Genomic DNA, 20229 nt, shown 5'->3' with positions numbered 1-20229 from the left:
CAGTCGTTCAGGCGAGTTAAAAGCTTAAAGAGTTTCTCAAAAGTGATACGTGCCCAAAATTATGTTTGATCAATCTCATAACACCTATAAGGAATACAAAATTGCAGGAAAAATATGCAGAAACCCGCTACTGCGGGTTATGATTTTTTTCTGCAATGCTTGTTACCTTCATCATACGATGAAACAACAAAGAAAAGCATGCTATAATTGTTTAAATGAAAATACAATTTTTAAAAGGGGATGAACAATTCAGGTTCTCAAGTGACATTTTGCAAAAAATAAGGGCCATTTTTAGGGCAAAATTATCAAACAATAAGGGCCTTTTTAAGGATTTTAAAGACAAAAATTAGGGTTAAATTTACAAATCAATAAGAAAGAAAAATGTTTTACTCACCATTTGCAAGAGCAATAATACAAAAACTAATTACCCACTCAGAAGATCATACCAGTGGTCATCAACAGCCATATTCGGCATTCAGCACAAACCATGATATAATTCAGGTGGACTCCCATGGCTCACAATTAATGCTGAATATAGCTGATAACCATCAAGATGTCTTCTGAGATGTACATTTAATCAACATATTCATTTTCTGAAAGTATACTAAGGCTAAATTTAATAAATTCCAACACTTACTTTATGTCAAATTTACATGTATTTAAACTTTCAACATTTGAAAATGTAGGAATTTCAACAAAAAATTAGGGCTTTTTTAGGATTCTAAAGCTCAAATAAGGGCTGTTGTAGAAAAATAAGGGCCCGCTTGAAAGCCTGGCAATTTTGGTCAGATAGTTTACGAAACATATACGAAGCTCTCGTTTTTCTGCAACAACCTTCGTATGTAGTAGTATATTGTGGCAAAACTTTGCAAAATGCGCTTTGAAAGAGTACTGGTGTTTTCAACCTTGTCATATATATGCAATGAAATAAACTGAATGTTCTTTTCAAATATCAATTGTAAATGAAGTTTGAAGTTTCATATTGCCTCTGTGGAAATGTATTTGAAATATATATGATTTGAAGTTAAGTTGCCAAAACTCTTTAAAAGGTTTAAACTTTTAGCCGTGATCATTCAGAATTTAATAAGTCCTGGGTGTGTTGGAACATAACAATCTGTACTCTTCTCGGGATGTGATTATAGTCTTGTTTTTCCAAATTATAGTATTCATCTTGTAAGGGATTGGAATCGAGACTGGAAGAAATGTCCCTTGGATAATAGTCGTACTCTAAATTGATTTGTTTGACGTACTTTAGCATTTCGTGTATGAATAAATTAACTTGAATGTAAAACAGATGTCTTGTCTTATAAATTGAAGGTAGTACGCGTTGCAAGCAATTTCAAAGACAACTCGCCATTTATAAATACAATAATGATTACACATTTCGAGGAAACGAAATGGACAAAAACACGACAATAAATTAATCTGTCTGAAACATCTTGTTGATTCTTCATTGATTTCACGATCAAATATTAAAGAGCATTCTAGTAACCTTCAAGGATTTCATTGTCCATTCTTGGTAAACCCAATTTATATCCCCCAATCCCATATAATCAGTACAAATATATTCAGAGAGAATTCTGAGAGAAGTTGGATGGGAACATAGTGTATATGAATGACGAAATTACTGGCTATAAAATAACGTTATAAGTAATATAGTAATTCTTTAAAAGAATTCTGCTGTACTAGACATTTTGTTATTTAACTATTTTTATAACAGTCAAATAAAAGGAAATTAAACGATCACTTTATTTGTTGCTTTATATGATAAACAAATAGCGATTGTGTGTTGTGGGTTTTTTTTAAAAATAATTAATGTTCTTACTGTTCTACAGTTTTCTTACGAAGGCATGCTGAGTCCCAAATGAGATTGATTGTATAGTGTTGAACGTCCCTCTCGAGAATCTTTCACTTATATGAAGACGTCACCATTGCTGATGAAGGGCTACACAATTTAGGCCAGTACTCGGTGCTTAGGGCCTTTAAGCAGGGAGGGATCTTTATAGTGCCACACCTGCTGTGACACGGGCCTTGGATTTTGCGGCCTAATCCGAAGAACCGCCCCATTTAGTCGTCTCTTACGACAAGCAAGGGGTACTGAGGACCCATTCTAACCCGAATCACTACGGGGTCCAAATGAAAAGAAATCATGTGCATGTGGAATTGAATTATAATGTCAAATGAATAATTGCCAGCGTAAACAAAATAACGAATATTAAACAGAAGCGAAAATAAGGTTCTGTAGACTATAACCCGGTCCTTATTGTATACAATATTCATTTTCTATATTAATAGTCTCTGTTTATCATTCCTACACATATTAATATCTTCCCCAAATGAGAAGATATTAAATTCGTACAGTAAAACTGTAGTTCCATTAGTATGTAGGAATAATAAAGTGACTATCATAATAGAAAATGAATATTGTATTCAATAAGGACCGGGTTATAGTCTACAAATCCTCATTTTCGCTGCAATTTAATACTCGTTGTTTTGTTTACACTGACAATTATTCATCAGACATTTTAATTCATTCCTTGTGTACATGGTATTGCATAAAGAAAAGAAAATCAGGTTGCATAAGCCGCCCTAATCGTACTGTTTGCAAATTATACACAATATAGTTTGCTTCCTATTCCATCAATAACAAAGTATGTCTAGAACAAATAATTTTTGTATAAATGACAGGCAGCGCACGACAATGAGAACAACCAAATGGATCTACCAATATAAAAGGTGTTGCACGCGTCTCATGTTTTCCCTACAGGTGTTGCATGAAAGATCGATAAAATTAAGTTATTCAAATATATAACAAAACCAATTGGAACATACGTTTTGATTCAAACATATTTTGAAAATAAGTTTAAAAGATGGGTATTGACAAGAATTATGGTCAAAATAATTTTAGTCTAAATCAAGCAATAAGAAATTTATGTGATTTTTAGCGTTTAAATACAGGGGTATCCCCGAATTTTAGAAAAACTGTCTTCGTGAAACAAAATAAATTAATTCAGCATGAACATGTTCTTGAAGTTTTCCATTAAAAAACTGTCGCTTTGAAATTTTGTTTCACGAGGGCAGTTTTTGCGAATTTCAAAAAATCGAAACAATTTCACAAATATTATTTTCAACTTCATCTGTATGTTAATTTTCCAAAGTAAATTATGATTTACTGTGTGGTCATCGACTTTTAAAGGTGAAGATGTTTTCATTTTTCAAATGACAGGGATTGAATCGAATCCCTCAAGGACACAAGATTTTTTTTTTTTTATTTAATGTTTTCAATCTAGATTTTTTTCTTAATTGAAACACACTTCAAGTCTTTATAAATGTTTCATGCCAAATGTTAGTTTATTACAACGTGAAGTTTGAAATAAACTTTCAACTGTTTAGTTTGTTTATGTTATAAACGACTTCTTGCTCAAAATGTGAATAGGACTCGCAGCAAACACCCCGAATACAGCATGTGATACCTGTGTTTTATTCGTCAAGGCTGCTACCGAGAACTTGTATATTTTCTGAATGAAAGGCTTTCCTTTATTCTGGGGAATCCTACAGGTATTTTAAGAGCAAATGCGTCATGAGAGTTTAAATCTTGATGAAGGTCAGTTTTACGTCACCAGTATTTAAATACCCGGCACGGAGTCCTGATTAGGGAGATTTGCCGCTTCTGTGCAACACCCTCTTTAAACCGCATTCGCGCGTGACCTCTCAGTGCCATACAGAATTTTGAAAATGAAATCAAAGAATTTTGCTTGCTTCATAAAGGTGAAATTACTGAAAATATTGACTAAAAAGAAATTCAAGAATTCAGATGTAAGCAGGCACCATGTAAGGCAAAGGGAACTGTTCACGAGGACGCTGTACAGAGCATTTCAACGCGTCTAAAGGTTAGGATCCCATCATGAAAGAATCTCTCCTGAAGATAAAGAAAATATTTCAAGGATCTGCAGCTTACCTCTGAACAGTTCATTGTTCAAAGCTATAAGATTCAATAATGCATTCGTAAGATAAAACAGGATCTTTGTTAAAAGAATGAAGAAACTTTCTGACCTTTCGGCTATAGCCCTAGAAGAAGAGGAACTGGATTCTTACCAACATGAAGTCCTTTACTATCAGGTTGATGTAATGTTATCTTCATCCTAACTGATAGAGACAATATAAGATGTGACCATTACTGGGCTGCAGTGGATGAAATGGAAAGATGCCAAATGCTTTGTAAACTGGAAAAACCATTGTTGAATTGTTTCTATGGCTATCATGTGGAAAGTAGATTCAGTAACATTGGGGACATAGCCGATGCTAAATCAAACAGGTTGAATATCAAAATCATTTAACTCCATTCAAAGTGCACGATACGTCTTGCGAACAAAGGAGAAGTCATGAACAGTCTGTCAGTAAATGAGATCAGCAGCAAAGAACACGAGATCGTATTTACTCTGCTCTCAATTTTGTATTCTTTACGGGATTATGAGATTGATCACTGTTCGTTATCTTCACCTTTTCTTTTCATCTTTTAAAACTGCATATCAGTCTGTTGTAACTAATTACAATGCTGGAAAAGTTTGTTGTGTTCTTCATGGAAACTATTTTAGCGTTAACATTAACCCCTGCGGACCTTGTCTCCAGATCACCGATTGCCGCTGCCTATTTCCAGCAACGTGAGAAACATCCTTAAAAGCGGATTATCTCATATGTCCAAGACAAAGGTCTCTGAAACGGATCGAAACTCTTAATGGCCTTGATAATGCATTATCGTTGTTATAATGTAACAGTGAATATTATCGAAAAGCGATCATCTAGTTTAAATGCCAAGATCGCTGCTGGTAAGTGCGAATCAACATATAATTGATAACTGTAAAGATAATGCGTTTATGTAAGATTTAATAATTCTAAATATACTTATTCCGATAAATCTGAATTGAACACGTACAGGTTTCAAGTAAAACAGTATTCTTTAAGGGTAATGAAAAAGGGACCGATTTTAATATATTAATACTACACCACTAACGGATCTAGGGGTTACAACCCCTAATGGTTAAATATGTATTGGGGGGTCTTCATATCTCTTTTCTGACGGGAAAGGCACAAAGTCATGTAGGGGCGGATCCAGGAAGTTGTCAAAGAGGGAAATGGCTATTGATTTTCAAGATCAAACTTACGCAAGTGATTTTAAAGGCACAAAACCAGATAGAAATTGTACTAATAAGACCGGTAAGATAATCAAACTTAATAAACACAATACATGTATTATTTAACCATCAGGTACGGAATGTATAAAAATAATGTGAATTGTGTCTGTTCAAGCATCAGTGCCTTGTGGTAAGGATAATTAGAGTACTGATTAGCCTAGCTACAGACACTTTAATGCTTTTAACCTGTACCAGGAAAACAGAGTCTTACACTAAGTCTCTTTTAACCTTTATCCAGGTAACTGAGATGCCTTACCCCGATACACTGGAATAACATTGACCTGTTTAAAGAATTGATTTGTAACAATAACACAAATCTTTGAAATAAAGTATATTTCGTGGAGATGAAGCTATCATGGAAACAATTACAGGTACCCCCGCGAATTAGTTTGTTTTTATTTCCCCCATATACATGTACATGCAGTCACGATTTGACTCCCTGGTTTCCTTGGAATGAACTCATTCCTATTTCCTGTACATGTTGAAACCAGCAGTCAGTAGAAACAAAACTGGTCAATATATTTATTGCATGTCAAATGTATTTATGACATTTACCTATAAATCATGGACGTCATTTTACGCATGTGGAATTGATAAACATCCGGATATCGATTAATTAATACGAGCATGTCCATTAATACATTCACGTGGTCAACACACTTGTAAATAACGGTTGGTACATGTATGGAATGACTTTGTTTTAGTTGTATGTTGTATACGTTAAATGACTTACATGTATACGACTTAAGGATTTATAACGTAACGATGAGCCACCCTTTTTAGTAAATAGCAAAATTAAACAAATTCAATATGCAGTATCTCTTGTCTGACAGTAATGATTTCCAATCTATGTGCAAATATTGTGCAATAGAGGTAATGAAAGTAAATCTCAGTTCGCTGTCCACGCGGACGTATTTTTCCTGATGAAATTTGTCATTTATATTCATATCAGTTGCATGACATCAAATCTGAGTAACACAAGCAATGCGAATACGTTTACAGTATGTTTATGTGTCCTATATACATGTAGTATTAGAGTACTATGGTAGATGCTTTCTCATTGCTAAAGCTGACAAAAGAAACAAAGGATATTTGAATTTTTTTGTAGCCTACATTCTAATTGTACCAAAGCTTAGTTTGCTTTTCATTGATATGCAGATTACAATGACTTTTAATGACGTTGATTTGCTAAACGCCGATAATTAACCCCTTGCAATTCATTGCGAGAGAGGGTATACATGTAGTAAGGGAACCGCTCGTGTGAGTGTGTATTTGTATGTCTAGAGGCCGCCATTTGATACTTCACATCTATCCTTTTTACCAAGAGAGAAAAAAGTCTATCAATTTTGGGAGGAAAAGGTCAAGGTTACAAGGGATTGATTGGTTGTATATTGTTTAACGTCCGAATTTTTCACTCATATGGAGACGTCACCATTGCCGGTGAACGGCTGCAAAATTTAGGCGTATGCTCAGCGCTTACGGCCTTTGAGCAGGGAGGGATCTTTATCATGCCACATCTGATGTGACACGGGACCTCGGTTTTTATAGTCTCATCCGAAGGACTGTCCAATTCGTTTCTTCCGACAAGCAAGGGGTACTGAGGACCTATTCTCGGGACGGTTACAAGGGGACTTAATACACACACTTTTAAACACTCCAGATACCGCATTCTTGGCCGATATATTTGATCATAGGAACCAGTGATTTTGTCTATAATACCAATACCATAAGGAATGAAATCAAGTTTTTACTAAGTCAAAGTAGACAGGGCCGTAAATTACATGGAGGCGGAGGAGGCAGCTGCCTCCTCCAACTTTTGAGCCAAAAAAAATTAAAATTTAAAGTTCATTAGAATTTATGTTGTTTCCAATAACTAAGAACATGATACCTCCCTTAAAAAGCATTCCAAATCTTTCTTTTAGAATGAGTTAGTCAAGTAACATCTTAGAAGGCCCTAGAATCAAGGATTGTGCACGAAACGTGTTCAGTGTGCACAAAATGTGCCCAGACCCCCGCCTAATTTCCTGCCTCCTCCAAATTGAAGGTTAATTTACGGCCCTGGTAGCTCTAAAATTCTGCTTTTATTTTCAGCCACCTCAAAGTTCTTTCTGATCCAGGAATTTCAATGGTTGTGAAGAACTGTTGAATATTTCTGATTATAGGTGTCGATGAAGATTATTTTCATGGTGGATCAATGGCATCTCATCCCTTTGTTTATCCTGATGGCCATAACAACTTCACTTCCGTTATCCCGTTTAGGCAGAATGTTATATTGGAATATTGCAAAACAATATCATATCTCTTTGAATATTGTGATCCAGGTATATTAAACATAAATGTGCTAACACATAAAAGGTTTATATAATTTCATATTATTAATGTAAAAGAAAGTATATATATAAACGGAATAATTACAACGTCACGTTGTTCATGATCATCAGGATAAAGAAAGTGATAAGGCGATAAGTGGTCGCGAAAAAATGTTGAATATTTCTAGTTATATTCGTCGTTAAGGATTATTTAATGGTGGACCACTGACTATAATTAACTAACTGTAAGCTCATTGTGTATAAGACGTCCTAGAGTCACGGCTATGTCACTTGTTATATTCTCGTATTTTTACTTAGACCGTATGTCGTCTGATTAATCTATCATGTTTAAAGGTGACGACGGATACAGATACAAAAAAAACATGTTAGTCTCCCTCATGCATAGCTCTTATCCTTGGACGAATTTGGCTCCACTTTTTTGGCACGCTGTTTTTGGCTATATTTAGCTCTAAAACTTCATAGTTATTTCGGATTTCAAACATTTCGTTTGAGCATCTCTGAAGAGACATTATTTGTCGAAATGCGCATCTGGTGCATCAAAATTGGTACCGTATAAGTTTTACATCAGTACCGAGTTTTCCTCCAATTGTAGATCTTGATTGTTATTTTGTTAATTCACAAAAAAAAAAACAATCAGCAATCCCTGTGTCCTTTGTGAATCTATATACCTCACGAACAAATAAAGTTGTGTAACTTATATTTCCCAAACTACGAAACTGTAAGCCCACAATTTCACAGTGATGGTTTTACAGTAATTGGTGTGGAAATATCCAAGGGATTGAAGAAAAATAGTTTTACTGCGTTTTTACACCTTAATTTGGAACAAGTACCACGCATCATGTTGTATTTTTCATGATCAATATATACACTGTATTAGATTCCTTGTTTGAGCACTTAAAACTTGCGCTTTTTCATGCATTACATGTAAGTCGATCGGTATAAAACTGAGGATGGTAATTACTGTTTTCTTGCATTACACATTTAATTAAATATATGTCATTTATAGAGACAGTTCGTGGTTCTCTTCAGATAATATGATAATGAATTGATCCATTTCATCTCAACGTACCTGTAAATCATCACTAGAATCGTGTAGAAAAACCATTATTATTGTTGAGTCATTAAGTAACGCCGCAAAAATACCCTATGTTTTATGTCTATACCAATTGAGATTAGCTCCAGTATCCTTGTGACAAGAATTTGTATTCGACACATTTGCCCTGTATTGTTCCATAACCATGACGTCACAATGCACAACATTCAAAAGAACGCAACAAGCACAATGCATCACACTCCTCGTCCTCATTATGACCGTCACTGATACAATGAATGTATTATTGCCAATTCGTTATACTCAACAGGGGATGCTTACTCCTCCTAGGCACCTGATCCCACCTCTGGTGTGTCCAGGGGTCCGTGTTTGCCCAACTATCTATTTTGTATTGCTTTCAGGAGTTATGAGATTGATCACTGTTCGTTATCTTCACCTTGCACTCAAAACATAACTTCCACTATAATCCACAATACAAGGTTCCTTAAAAATGATCTTTAACATATTGAATATGTTTGGTGATACATGTATTTGTTGATGATTGCTTTTAATGATGTGTTTATTTCGACAAAATAGGCATTGAAAACTCTGATTTTCCTATCAAAAAATTCACTACATTGGATGTATAAACCTTGACTATAGCTTAACTTCTTTGATTTACCACAGAATAAAATATGACATTATATTAATCTTCGGTAAACAGTAGTTAACTATAGTTTAATTTTAGTTTGGCAGTAAAACAAATAAAATGAACGTATGTAAATTAGATAGAAATGCAAGAATGGAAAGAAAAACGATCTGGTCAACGCATGACTGATAACAGGCGGTGATTGTGCATTGATATGTCATGATTTTAAAAGAACAAATCTAGAATTCCCCTCCGCATCAAACGGTATAAAGTACGTATAAATAACTGGCAAAAATATACAGAACTATGCTTGAAAAGTACAAAGAATGAAGGAATAGTCCATTAAACCTAGCTGATATTTCTGTTTCAGGACACGAGAAATGATGAAATCTAAACGCGCATTCTGTGTTAATGTGCACCGTGAGTGCCATGATAGGAGATATGATATCAATACATCGGCTATGTTCCACGGAAATCACACAGGTGTGTTGTCCTTAACGTTAGCGCTAAATAGCAGTCACTATTTTAGAGACAGGACAAAGAATGTCCACGAAATCTTCAACATCTCCCTGGAAGCAAATGTCACAGGTATATCTAAGTGCATCTTCTTATTTTGAATAAACTGAAAGCATTTTTGTTTTTTGTCATTGATATTTCCTATCGGATTTTGTAAGCAAGGAATATCGTTAATGGGTGTCAATGGCGTTTTCTTTTACTTTCTGATTACAGACGCAGATTGTAGATCAAAGACTAGTTGTGCATGGTCAGCTCACAACATGCAATGGCATAATAACCAAGGTGAGGCTAAAGCTATGATACGTGCAATACATTGGAGACTTGTTTTACTGTTACGAACTTTAAAATGTTTACAATGACACTTGCTACAACCGAAATGTAAAAACTTATACTTATAAAGATTTATACTTTTTAAAAAAAGTACTCACTGCATTATATGTCACGTTGGATGATGATAACAGAGGTATTGGATACCTAGCTGGAAGGGTTACAGTTATAAGTACACTTGATATCAGACAAAACAGGGTGCCAAAACAAGGCAAGTCCTGGTCTGAACTGTAATTACATGCATCTTATCAGGGTTCACTGGTAGTGATCTGAACCGTAATTAACATAGAAGACACGTTTTCGCTGTTATACGTTATCTTTATTATATCCAGAAGGAAACGAACCACTACCATACCAAATTGATCATGCAATCACAGTTATAACACGTTAGTTGAGTAAAACAATCCCACCGCGTAGCCCTTTTATGACAATAATTGATAAAAGATGTCTATTAAGTAGACAGTAATATTATTTTCTTACTACACAATACATTTAACCGAATTTTCTCCAAACTTTAATCAATTAGAAACTCAAATAATGATTGTATCTAAACAAGATTAAAGAATAGCAATCTATTTAAGAATGGAGTGAAGATATTTAACAATTGTTTGCGCGACCATTCTTTTGGAGAATTGCACAATCTGACAATCAAACCGCCCTACACTTATGCATGTAGCTGCTGAGATTTGGAAGTTCAGTAGCTGGTATTTCATGAGTAGAAAACCTCAAACCTTAGATAAACTGTATAAATTTGAAAATATAGTTCATAATCAAAATAAATTCGATAATTTAAAATCAAACCAATTATTAATTTTCTAGTTTGAATTTTCCTTACGCAGAAAGTTGTCGATAATTTGCAGTTTCAGTCGTGCACTAGGCCTAATGCACATGTATGACACTAAATCATTATTGTTCATTGTAGATTTATTTTGTAGAAATTATTCACACTGGATCGATAACTCAGCTTGGTTTTATGAATTCTCCTTGGATATTTGGCTCAACTGGAAGTACATGTTTGAAATGGAAAATGGAAGGGCTAGGGAACGTTTCTGTTTTTGTCAACACCAATGATTCTGAAAGCTCCTTTGCCATGAAAACATATTTTGTAGAAAATAATACCCTGTAAGTATTTATCTCCATTTCCTTTCATAAAAATCATTAATGTTTTAATTTACAGTCCCGGTTATCCGAGATTATGGAGAAAGAAAACAGATATTGGTATTGGCATCATTAGTATTCATCATTTGAATATTTCGGATGAAATATTGGAACAACACTATTGTAGATAACGAATACGAATTGATTGGCTTTTCGTCATCAATAATGTAACTTTTCAGGCTTGCTTCATAGTGACATAGAGCTTTTAGTTTCTAGAGTAATGAGAAAAAACTACGTAAACAGGAATTGGGTTTATGTGACCAATTCATTTCTCCAACTGACGTCAACAATTTTTCTTGTAGTTCGCGTCCTTTTAATCTTAAAACTGTGTTGTTTACGAAAAAAATAAGGATGTTTGTTGTGAAAGTCGGCCACATTCGTCTTCGGCATATCTGATTATATTGACAAGGTTTTTTTCCGGCCTAAATCTCATTTCAAGAAATTGTTCTGATGTATTCATTTTTGTAACACCGTTAAAACAATTCAATATGAATCGTTATCGAGCTCAAGTTTTATTCTAATTAAACTGTAGCGATACATGTAGGATAAGGTTCTTCGTTTAAACATAACGCACTGTTATCCTGCCTTTACGGTCCAAAATTGTAGCTTTTGAAAAAAGTTAGAAAAGCAGCCGTTGGATTTATTATAAAGTATATTCATGTACACTGGAGGAATTTAAAACTACGACATGTATTTTTTTTTCAAAATAAATTAAAAACAAGGTTTTTTTAAAAAAAAAATTATATTTGCTAACCTCACTCGTTATGCGTCGTACTGGTTTTCAAAATTCATTACCTATCTTACCCGCATTCATTATTCACCAGATACAAATAACATTACACGTAATTCTACGGGAGCTAATGAAAAGGTAAAAAAGAGTTTTTCCGTTAAAATACAATTCTGGTAATTGCAATTACAAAATGGAGATAAAATATAAGACTATGCCCCGCTTAAGCAATAAAATACGAAATCAAACCGTCAATATGCTGCAAGCAGGCGTTAGTCAGCGGGAGGTAGCAAGTCGTATTTATGTTTACCCCTGTATAAAGTTTTAAAGTAGTGGACCAGATAAATGCTGAATCAATGCCTAAAATGGACGCGGGGCGTTCTCCGACGAGTCCAAAGTTAACGTTAGTATTGCTGATGACAGAGCTTGAGTTTACGGTCGTTTAAATGAACGTTATGTAGAAAAGTGGGTCTTTAAACGAGGCAGAGGTGGTCTGGTGTGTGATTAATACAACCTTTCGCACACAGTTGGTCATTGTGAATGCAACTTGCCCTCAGTGCCAGACGGTTTGTAGAAGACATTCTGCAGCCTGTGTTAATACTATTGATGCAGCAGCATTGGCAGGACAATGGATTAAATTTTTCAGCAGGATTGACTCACTGGGAAGGGTGTTGCTGGAAGAGTAGCAGACCATCCCCTAAAGAACCATTAGGAATGTCTATCAGTCAATGACACGTCGCATAAGTGCCGTTATTATCACTACGGTAATGGTAACCATACCCGTTATTCGTAACCCAAACCACATTTTTGATGCACTTGACTTCTATTTCACATGTTTCCCCTCAGGGAACAACAATTGCGATTAACATCATTGAATAGAAACGACTTTATATAACTTATCACATGTATTGGTTGAACTAATAGATAACACAGAACAACTTCCACCATTGCGATTTTGAAGTCCGTCAATACTACCGGTATACATGTTGAAGTCCGTCAATGCTACCGGTATACATGTTGAAGTCCGTCAATGCTACCGGTATACATGTTGAAGTCCGTCAATACTACCGGTATACATGTTGAAGTCCGTCAATACTACCGGTATACATGTTGAAGTCCGTCAATACTACCGGTATACATGTTGAAGTCCGTCAATACTACCGGTATACATGTTGAAGTCCGTCAATGCTACCGGTATACATGTTGAAGTCCGTCAATGCTACCGGTATACATGTTGAAGTCCGTCAATGCTACCGGTATACATGTTGAAGTCCGTCAATACTACCGGTATACATGTTGAAGTCCGTCAATACTACCGGTATACATGTTGAAGTCCGTCAATACTACCGGTATACATGTTGAAGTCCGTCAATACTACCGGTATACATGTTGAAGTCCGTCAATACTACCGGTATACATGTTTCTCAACTGATCTAAGGGGTTTATTTTGTAAGGTCTCCACTTGCAGTAGTTGGTTGAACATCCACCGACTTTATTTTCCTCGGAAAAGGTGTGTTTTAGCGCGTTTGGTTTCAGTAATTTCTCAACAAAAATAGTCTGCCTTAGTGTTGACTAATAATAGGACATATTTGCCAAACTCACTAATGGGAATTGCGGATGCACTACATTACATGCATGCTGAACCTATTAAATAACTGCAGATAGGAATCGATTTGCGAATAAGTTACAGAAGTATATGATTCGAAAAATGTTCTTTTCCTTCTATATCTGTTTTCGACACAAGTTCTAATGTATATCATATCATAGTGCATTATGTCTCAATTGTATGACTTCGCAGCTTTAATGTTATATTTTTACATCATAGGGAGTACACATGGAAACCGGGTGAGATTCGCATGCCTTTCGCTGTGCGTTTTAGATTGCATGGAGCCATCAACAACTCCATCAAGATATCAAATATAGCTTTCAGCACTTGTGGAAGAGGTATGTGTAATTTTTTCTTATTGTTCGTGATTTTGCTCCGTAATTCTCGTTTTATACGTAGCTGTAAACGTGCGAGAAGTCACGGCAATCGCGAGGGCACGCCCTAGCTGTTGTTTGGGTATCCCGGTCTCCTCTCACAGTAATGCATCTTTCACGCCAAAATCTGTTGAAAACCAGACTAAGGTATCCATTGGATATCGAGTTTCATCTGTTTTCCTAATATTTGTCATCTAAGCCGAATCATTTAAATATGAAAGGCGAAGATCACAGTGATCAATCTCGTAACTCCTATAAGCAATACAAAATAGAGGGTTGAGCAAACACGGACCCTTGGATATACCGGAGGTGGGATCAGGTGTCTAGGAGAAGTAAGCATCCCCTGTCGACCGGTCACACCCGCCGGGATCCCTATATCCTGATCAGGTAAACGGAGTTATCAGTGTGCCAGGAACGGCCTAAGAATCGGTATGAAACACATCAGACAGCATTTGACCCAATGCTAGATTGTATTGGCAAATTAGATCGTTATAACGACCATAGAATTTAAGGAATGCGGACTTTAAACGAGACTATTTCCACGTTTCCCTTTATTTTCAAATATACACAATGTACATGTAATATACGGTATCACAAACATTGTTAATTCAAAAATGAAATTTCCAACATTGCTATATGAATTTCCAACGCAATACAAAGAGTCTCGCTGCTGCACGTGCTGTACTTATAGTATGAAGTTTAGTTATTCCACGCTAAAGAACCCTCACTGCTCAATGGCCGTAAGCGCCGAGCATAGGCCTTTTGAAGCCCTTCACCGGTCTTGGTGACGTCTCCATATGAGTGAAAAATTCTCGAGCGAGACGTTCAGCAAGATACAATCAATCCAGCTGGATACAATATTTCAACCATTAGGCTGGATATATATGCCAGTACGGTGATCTTCGTCACTGTAATGGTCTCTGTCTAGGCATGTGATGGTAAAATAGTTGTGAACATTCACCTAACTTGCTTGTGCGGTCCCGATCTTTCACTCATGATGCAAACATACTTTTTAATTGGGTACCTTGCGTGGCATCGTCGCAATCCTTGTACAACTCGAATATAGCGAACACGGATATAGCGAAATTACGGCTATAGCGAAGTGAAAACGATTTCCCCGGCAAATTTTTTATATATTCTAAATAAAAATATGCGTCTATAACGAACACGGATATAGCGAATTTACGGATATAACGAAGTAAATTCCTATTCCCCTTGAATTAAAAATGAACGTAAAAATCACCTTTTATAACGAATTTATTTTTTTTTAATTTTATACTCTGTGATTATTAACAATCGTCTTTCATTGATATAAAGGATCCACACTTACTGCGAATTTTTTCTTTTTCAAAAAAGGTTGTTAACGCAAAACAAACCTTACACATACGTTTAAGAAATATATTGTCGGTATTCTTTACTATTATCGTTAATTAAATTTGAAGTTTGATTGCATTAATTTTATCGTACACTCCTTTATTTGTGTAAAGCAACAAGTAAACGACAATTGCAATAGACTGTACATGTATGTATTGCGCAAACTTTTGTTGACATTTCTCTCTCGACATGTTCTTGCATGACTTAATAATCCATCAAGATAGATTATCATATATAAATCAATGTGTGTATTTCTTGTATAAAAATATTTCTTCTCGAAAATATACAGTGTATATGCTTCATTTCTCATAAAGACAATTACAAACGCAAGTATATCGATTGCTGCTTTGTTATATAACTGGTATACATGTAGAAAAGATCAGTTTTATAACGAATTCGTTATATTTGAATTATGAATTCGCTATAAACGTATAGAGAATTACGCTTATAGCGAATTTTTATGGAGGGTCCCCAGAAATTCGCTATATCAGAGTTTTAGTATGCGATATATCCCCCACAAGTATACTCTCATAATATATAACATGGATGTCGTTTGGTCGTAGTTCACAGGAAACAACAATGAAATGCTAGGATAACGAACAGTGATCAATCTCATAACTCCTATAAGTAATACAAAATAGAGAGCTGGGCAAACACGAACTCCTGCACACACCAGAGGTGGGATCAGGTGCCTTGGAATAAGCATCCCCTGTCGACCGGTCACACCCGCCGTGAGCCCTATATCCTGAGCAGGTAAACGGTGTTATCCGTAGTCAAAATCAGTGTGCCAAGAACGGCCTAACAATCGGTATGAAACACGTCAGACAGCATTTGACCCAATGATAGGTTGTAATGACGAACTAGATCGTTATAACAACCATAGCATTTGCGAAATGCTGACTTCAATCGAGACTGTGGAAACCTCTGTACCATCAACTTGTTCGTCAGTAGCTTGCCTCTATTTAAAAACTGACCATACGCAGAACAAGCCCTTGCGTATCGAATCAGTTGAGAGATATAAACACCATATGCAGGTGATAATGGAATATTGCTACCTAAATATGGGGAGTTGACGATGGAGAAGCTGAAATCATCCCGTCTGTCATACAGTTGAGTAGTCAGTTTGCCGTTAATGTCTACTTTCAATAAAATATCTAAGTATGAAGCAGAAGTGGACGACTCTGTGGTGTCTTTTATTTCGAGCTCACAGGGATATAGGGAATTGACATTTGAATGAAAGTTATCATTGTTAATAGACAAAACGTCGTCGATATATCTAAATCTAGAATTGAAGGCCACAGCAAGAAATATTTTCTTCTCACGTAGAAGTTTTTGAATAAATTGTGCTATATATGAATATGGAATTAGGTCAGCTAACAAGGGAACACAATTCGTGCCCATGGGAACTCCAACAGACCGTAGGAAGACCTGATCACCAAATATCACGACGATATTGTCAATGAGGAACTCTAGCATACTTTTTATTTCAACTTCAGAGTACTTGTGCGTGGAATCACAGTGGTGTTTAACAAAATAATTTTTTGGACGACTGATCACTAGATATGAATATTTCCTTTTTCTATTTTTTGTTGAAGAAGCAACTGTCTATGATGTCAAAAAGGCTAGTCTTTAATTTATCGTGAGGAATGGTCGTGTAAAGTGTTGAAAAGTCAGGTTTTGATGTTCTTGATTTGGGAAAAGTTTTGCGATTTCAGGTTTACTAAAAGTTCTTTAGAATGTTTTAGAATCCACATTTGATTAACACCACTTCTGGCATATGTAGTGGCACCGTAAGTTTGAAGTGTCTCCTTTACAGCTATTAATATTTTCGTGAGGAGCAAATATAGGGTCTTGGTAGAGCACTTACTGGATCCAGCAATGTAACTTTGTTTGTAAGGGTTTTTATGTAGTTTAGGAATCCAATATAGGTATATGTGCATTAACTCATATTCATTCGACCCATTGACTGAGGTATTAAATGTGTCTAAAACTGAAGCATGATTTTGAAGAATTTCATCTTTTGAAAGGGCAGTTGGAGTATAAGTACAATTGTGTTTTCATTTTTTCATAGTATGTAATCAAATATATTTTACATAAAACACCCCCACTTTAAAAACTATGATATTGAAGTCTCATCTATAGGTTGCATACATTAAGAAGACGGCGTAGACTCCCACACTATGTTCAAATGCAGACTGTAAAAGGGATTTGGTAATTAAAACATGTTTGAAACAGCTTTACACTGTACATGCATGCCAACACTGTTAAGAAATATTAGTACAGTATCTGGTTTCCTTTCTCAATGTTAATGTAGCGTGTGACCGCGTATTGAGAATTCCGGCATTGATCACGCCTTGCTTGGAGATTTGGTAACACAGGTCACCAGTTCAAATCCAGGCTAGGACAGAAGTGGTTATTCAATGACGTGTGTGTATAGTGTATATCTCTGTAATATATATTATTTTTATTTTTAGAGTCGATCAGAAACTGTACTTTTGAAATGACCTCGTCATGTCCACTCATTGAGTCGTATCATGGATGTAGCCTTCACCGGACAAAAGGAGATCCTCACAAAGACATCAATGGTAATTAGACGTCTAAGAATTCCCAAGTAGGAACGAAAACAACATACGTGTTTGCTCTCTCTCTCTCTCTCGCTCGCTCTCTCTGTCTGTCTCTGTCTCTCTTTCTCTTTCTCTCTCTCTCTCTCTCTCTCTCTCTCTCTCTCTCTCTCCATGTATATATCCGTGTTACAATATGTTAGTGACGTTTACATTCAATAATATCTTCACGAGATACTCCACGATAACTAACAACGGCATTGTAATCATGATAAACATAACATCATGATTATATAATCACATTTTCCCAATTGTCACGCCACGATCAGTTTTTAAAATGGAACTTCCTTATGCAAAATCTATTTCGCCTATGTTTAGTTGGTTGGTTGTCTAACTGTTTAACATCCCGCTTGAGATTTTTTCACTCTAACATATTGAGACGACACCATTGTGATCGGCTGCAAAATTTAGGCCTATGCTCGGCATTTACGGCCTCTGAGCAGGAAGGGATCTTTATAGTGCCACACCTGCTGTGACTCGGTGCCTCGGTTTTAGAGGTTTCATCTTAAGGGCTGCTATATTTAGTCAACTCTTACGACAAGCAAGGGGGTACTGAGGACCTATTCTAACCCGTTCCCCACGGGACGCTTATCTTTTAACTGATAAATGGTCATTCTTCCTGTACTTCATGTCATTTTAACTCTTCCATTGTGCACTGTACATATTATTTACTGCTGCAGTTGTAATTATGTACTTTATTTTCAATGTATATGCTCCCTACGTAGCTTCGCGAACGGGACGTCGTGAGTTCGAGTCCCAATCGTGCCATGACTGCGTAAAACCTACGACGTTAACATGGGTAGTTATAGCTACTTCGCCAAATGTTCGCTATTTAGAAGTGAGAATCACAGGTCTTTTGGATATATGATCCTAGAAATGGGAGTCCCGTGTCGCGGCAAGCGTTGGTTAAAGAACCCTCACTGCTACGGCCCTGAGCGCTACAAGTAAGCATAGGTCTGTGGTACTTCACTTACAGCTGGTGACGTCTCAATAGGAATGAAACATTCTCGAGGGGGCGTAAAGCGAACAAATAAACTACGTAGCTTTAACTGGACTCGTCACTGCAGCTCTTCATCACAGTACCATAACGGTTGGACTACCGTTTCTTTCCTGTAAAGCGATCACATTAAACCCGGTATAAAGGCCGTCCGGATTTCAATTTTCGACTGCTAGATTTGAGAGATCTCTTGGGAATTCATTGGTTCTCCTAATTTGAACGTGATTGATAAACTTGACGAGTACGTTTGCAACCCAAAGGAGCTATTTTATCGCACAAAATACAATTAGACTGTTTATGACCAAGTCATGATGGTATAACCTAATGCATTTCGCTTATTGTGTTAAGCAAAACTGAACCATCGACAGTCTTACACTATTCTAAGCTTATAGAGATTATTGATTCGAATACATTCAATCTGGTTAATGCCTCAAGTATTAAACCTAGTTGACCTCACTTCATGAGCAAACTCTTCTTTATTTTATACCTTGCACAATGTGGTTTATCAAATCTTTGTTCAGTTTGACGTTTTATAAAATTATTTGGAATCGACTGGTATCAATAGAAAATAAACAAAAAGGGGTAAATCTCTGGTAAATCTAAAGAATGAATTTCTAATGTTCAGTTTTATGCCTGCTTATGTGTGTGTTGCATTGAGGGTACATACAGATTCAGCACAAATGGGTGGGGTCAATTTTTATTTTAAATTCAAGTAAAAATCAAAATGTAAAATACATAGGACATATAGCCGTACGTGATTACAAAATTTCAATACATTATATTAACATCACGTGAAGGTGTGGAAACCTAGTATGTATTTCATTTCTCTCTTTCAGAATGGATGCTATTGACACGGAAAGATTATTGTAAAGACAGAAACAAGTTGACGTCAGCGTTTTCGACTGTAAGCTTACCACCAGTACTGGGAAGTAATACATGCCAAGTAAGTCTGTGTAGTTTTGATACTGAGAAGTGCGTGTACGTAATATCTACCATGATGAAAGACACGACTCCATTAAAAATTGTGCTTGCTCTTGATGGGACAAGTCTAACGTCATTGGTTTGATTGGACAAGTCTGTCATTGATTTGATGAGACAAGACTTAACGTCATTTGTTTGATGGAACAAATCTAACGTCATTGGTTTGATGGGACAAGTCTAACGTCATTGGTTTGATTGGACAAGTCTAACGTCATTGGTTTGATTGGAAAAGTCTAACGTCATTGGTTTGATTGGACAAGTTTAACATCATTGGTTTGATGGGACAAGTCTAACGTCATTGGTTTGATGGGACAAGTCTAACGTCATTGGTTTGATTGGACAAGTCT

At 36.0% G+C, this 20229-nt stretch overlaps 1 protein-coding gene across 1 annotated transcript in view; it reads left to right on the top strand.

Moving 5' to 3' along the window:
- LOC125679462 (uncharacterized) overlaps positions 1 to 20229 on the top strand; it is a 54081-nt gene that overhangs the window by 19224 nt on the left and 14628 nt on the right. Inside the window, exons 2-7 of the mRNA XM_048918690.2 lie at positions 9572 to 9789; positions 9931 to 9999; positions 10980 to 11166; positions 13755 to 13873; positions 17758 to 17868; positions 19738 to 19844. Coding sequence (XP_048774647.2) covers positions 9572 to 9789; positions 9931 to 9999; positions 10980 to 11166; positions 13755 to 13873; positions 17758 to 17868; positions 19738 to 19844 — 811 coding nt within the window. The remainder of the gene's footprint in view (positions 1 to 9571; positions 9790 to 9930; positions 10000 to 10979; positions 11167 to 13754; positions 13874 to 17757; positions 17869 to 19737; positions 19845 to 20229) is intronic.

The sequence above is a fragment of the Ostrea edulis genome, chromosome 2 (assembly GCF_947568905.1).
Source record: "Ostrea edulis chromosome 2, xbOstEdul1.1, whole genome shotgun sequence".
In the NCBI taxonomy this organism is placed as follows: domain Eukaryota; kingdom Metazoa; phylum Mollusca; class Bivalvia; order Ostreida; family Ostreidae; genus Ostrea; species Ostrea edulis.
The sequence above is the reverse complement of the archived record's forward strand: the minus strand, read 5'-3'. Positions and strand labels throughout refer to the sequence as shown.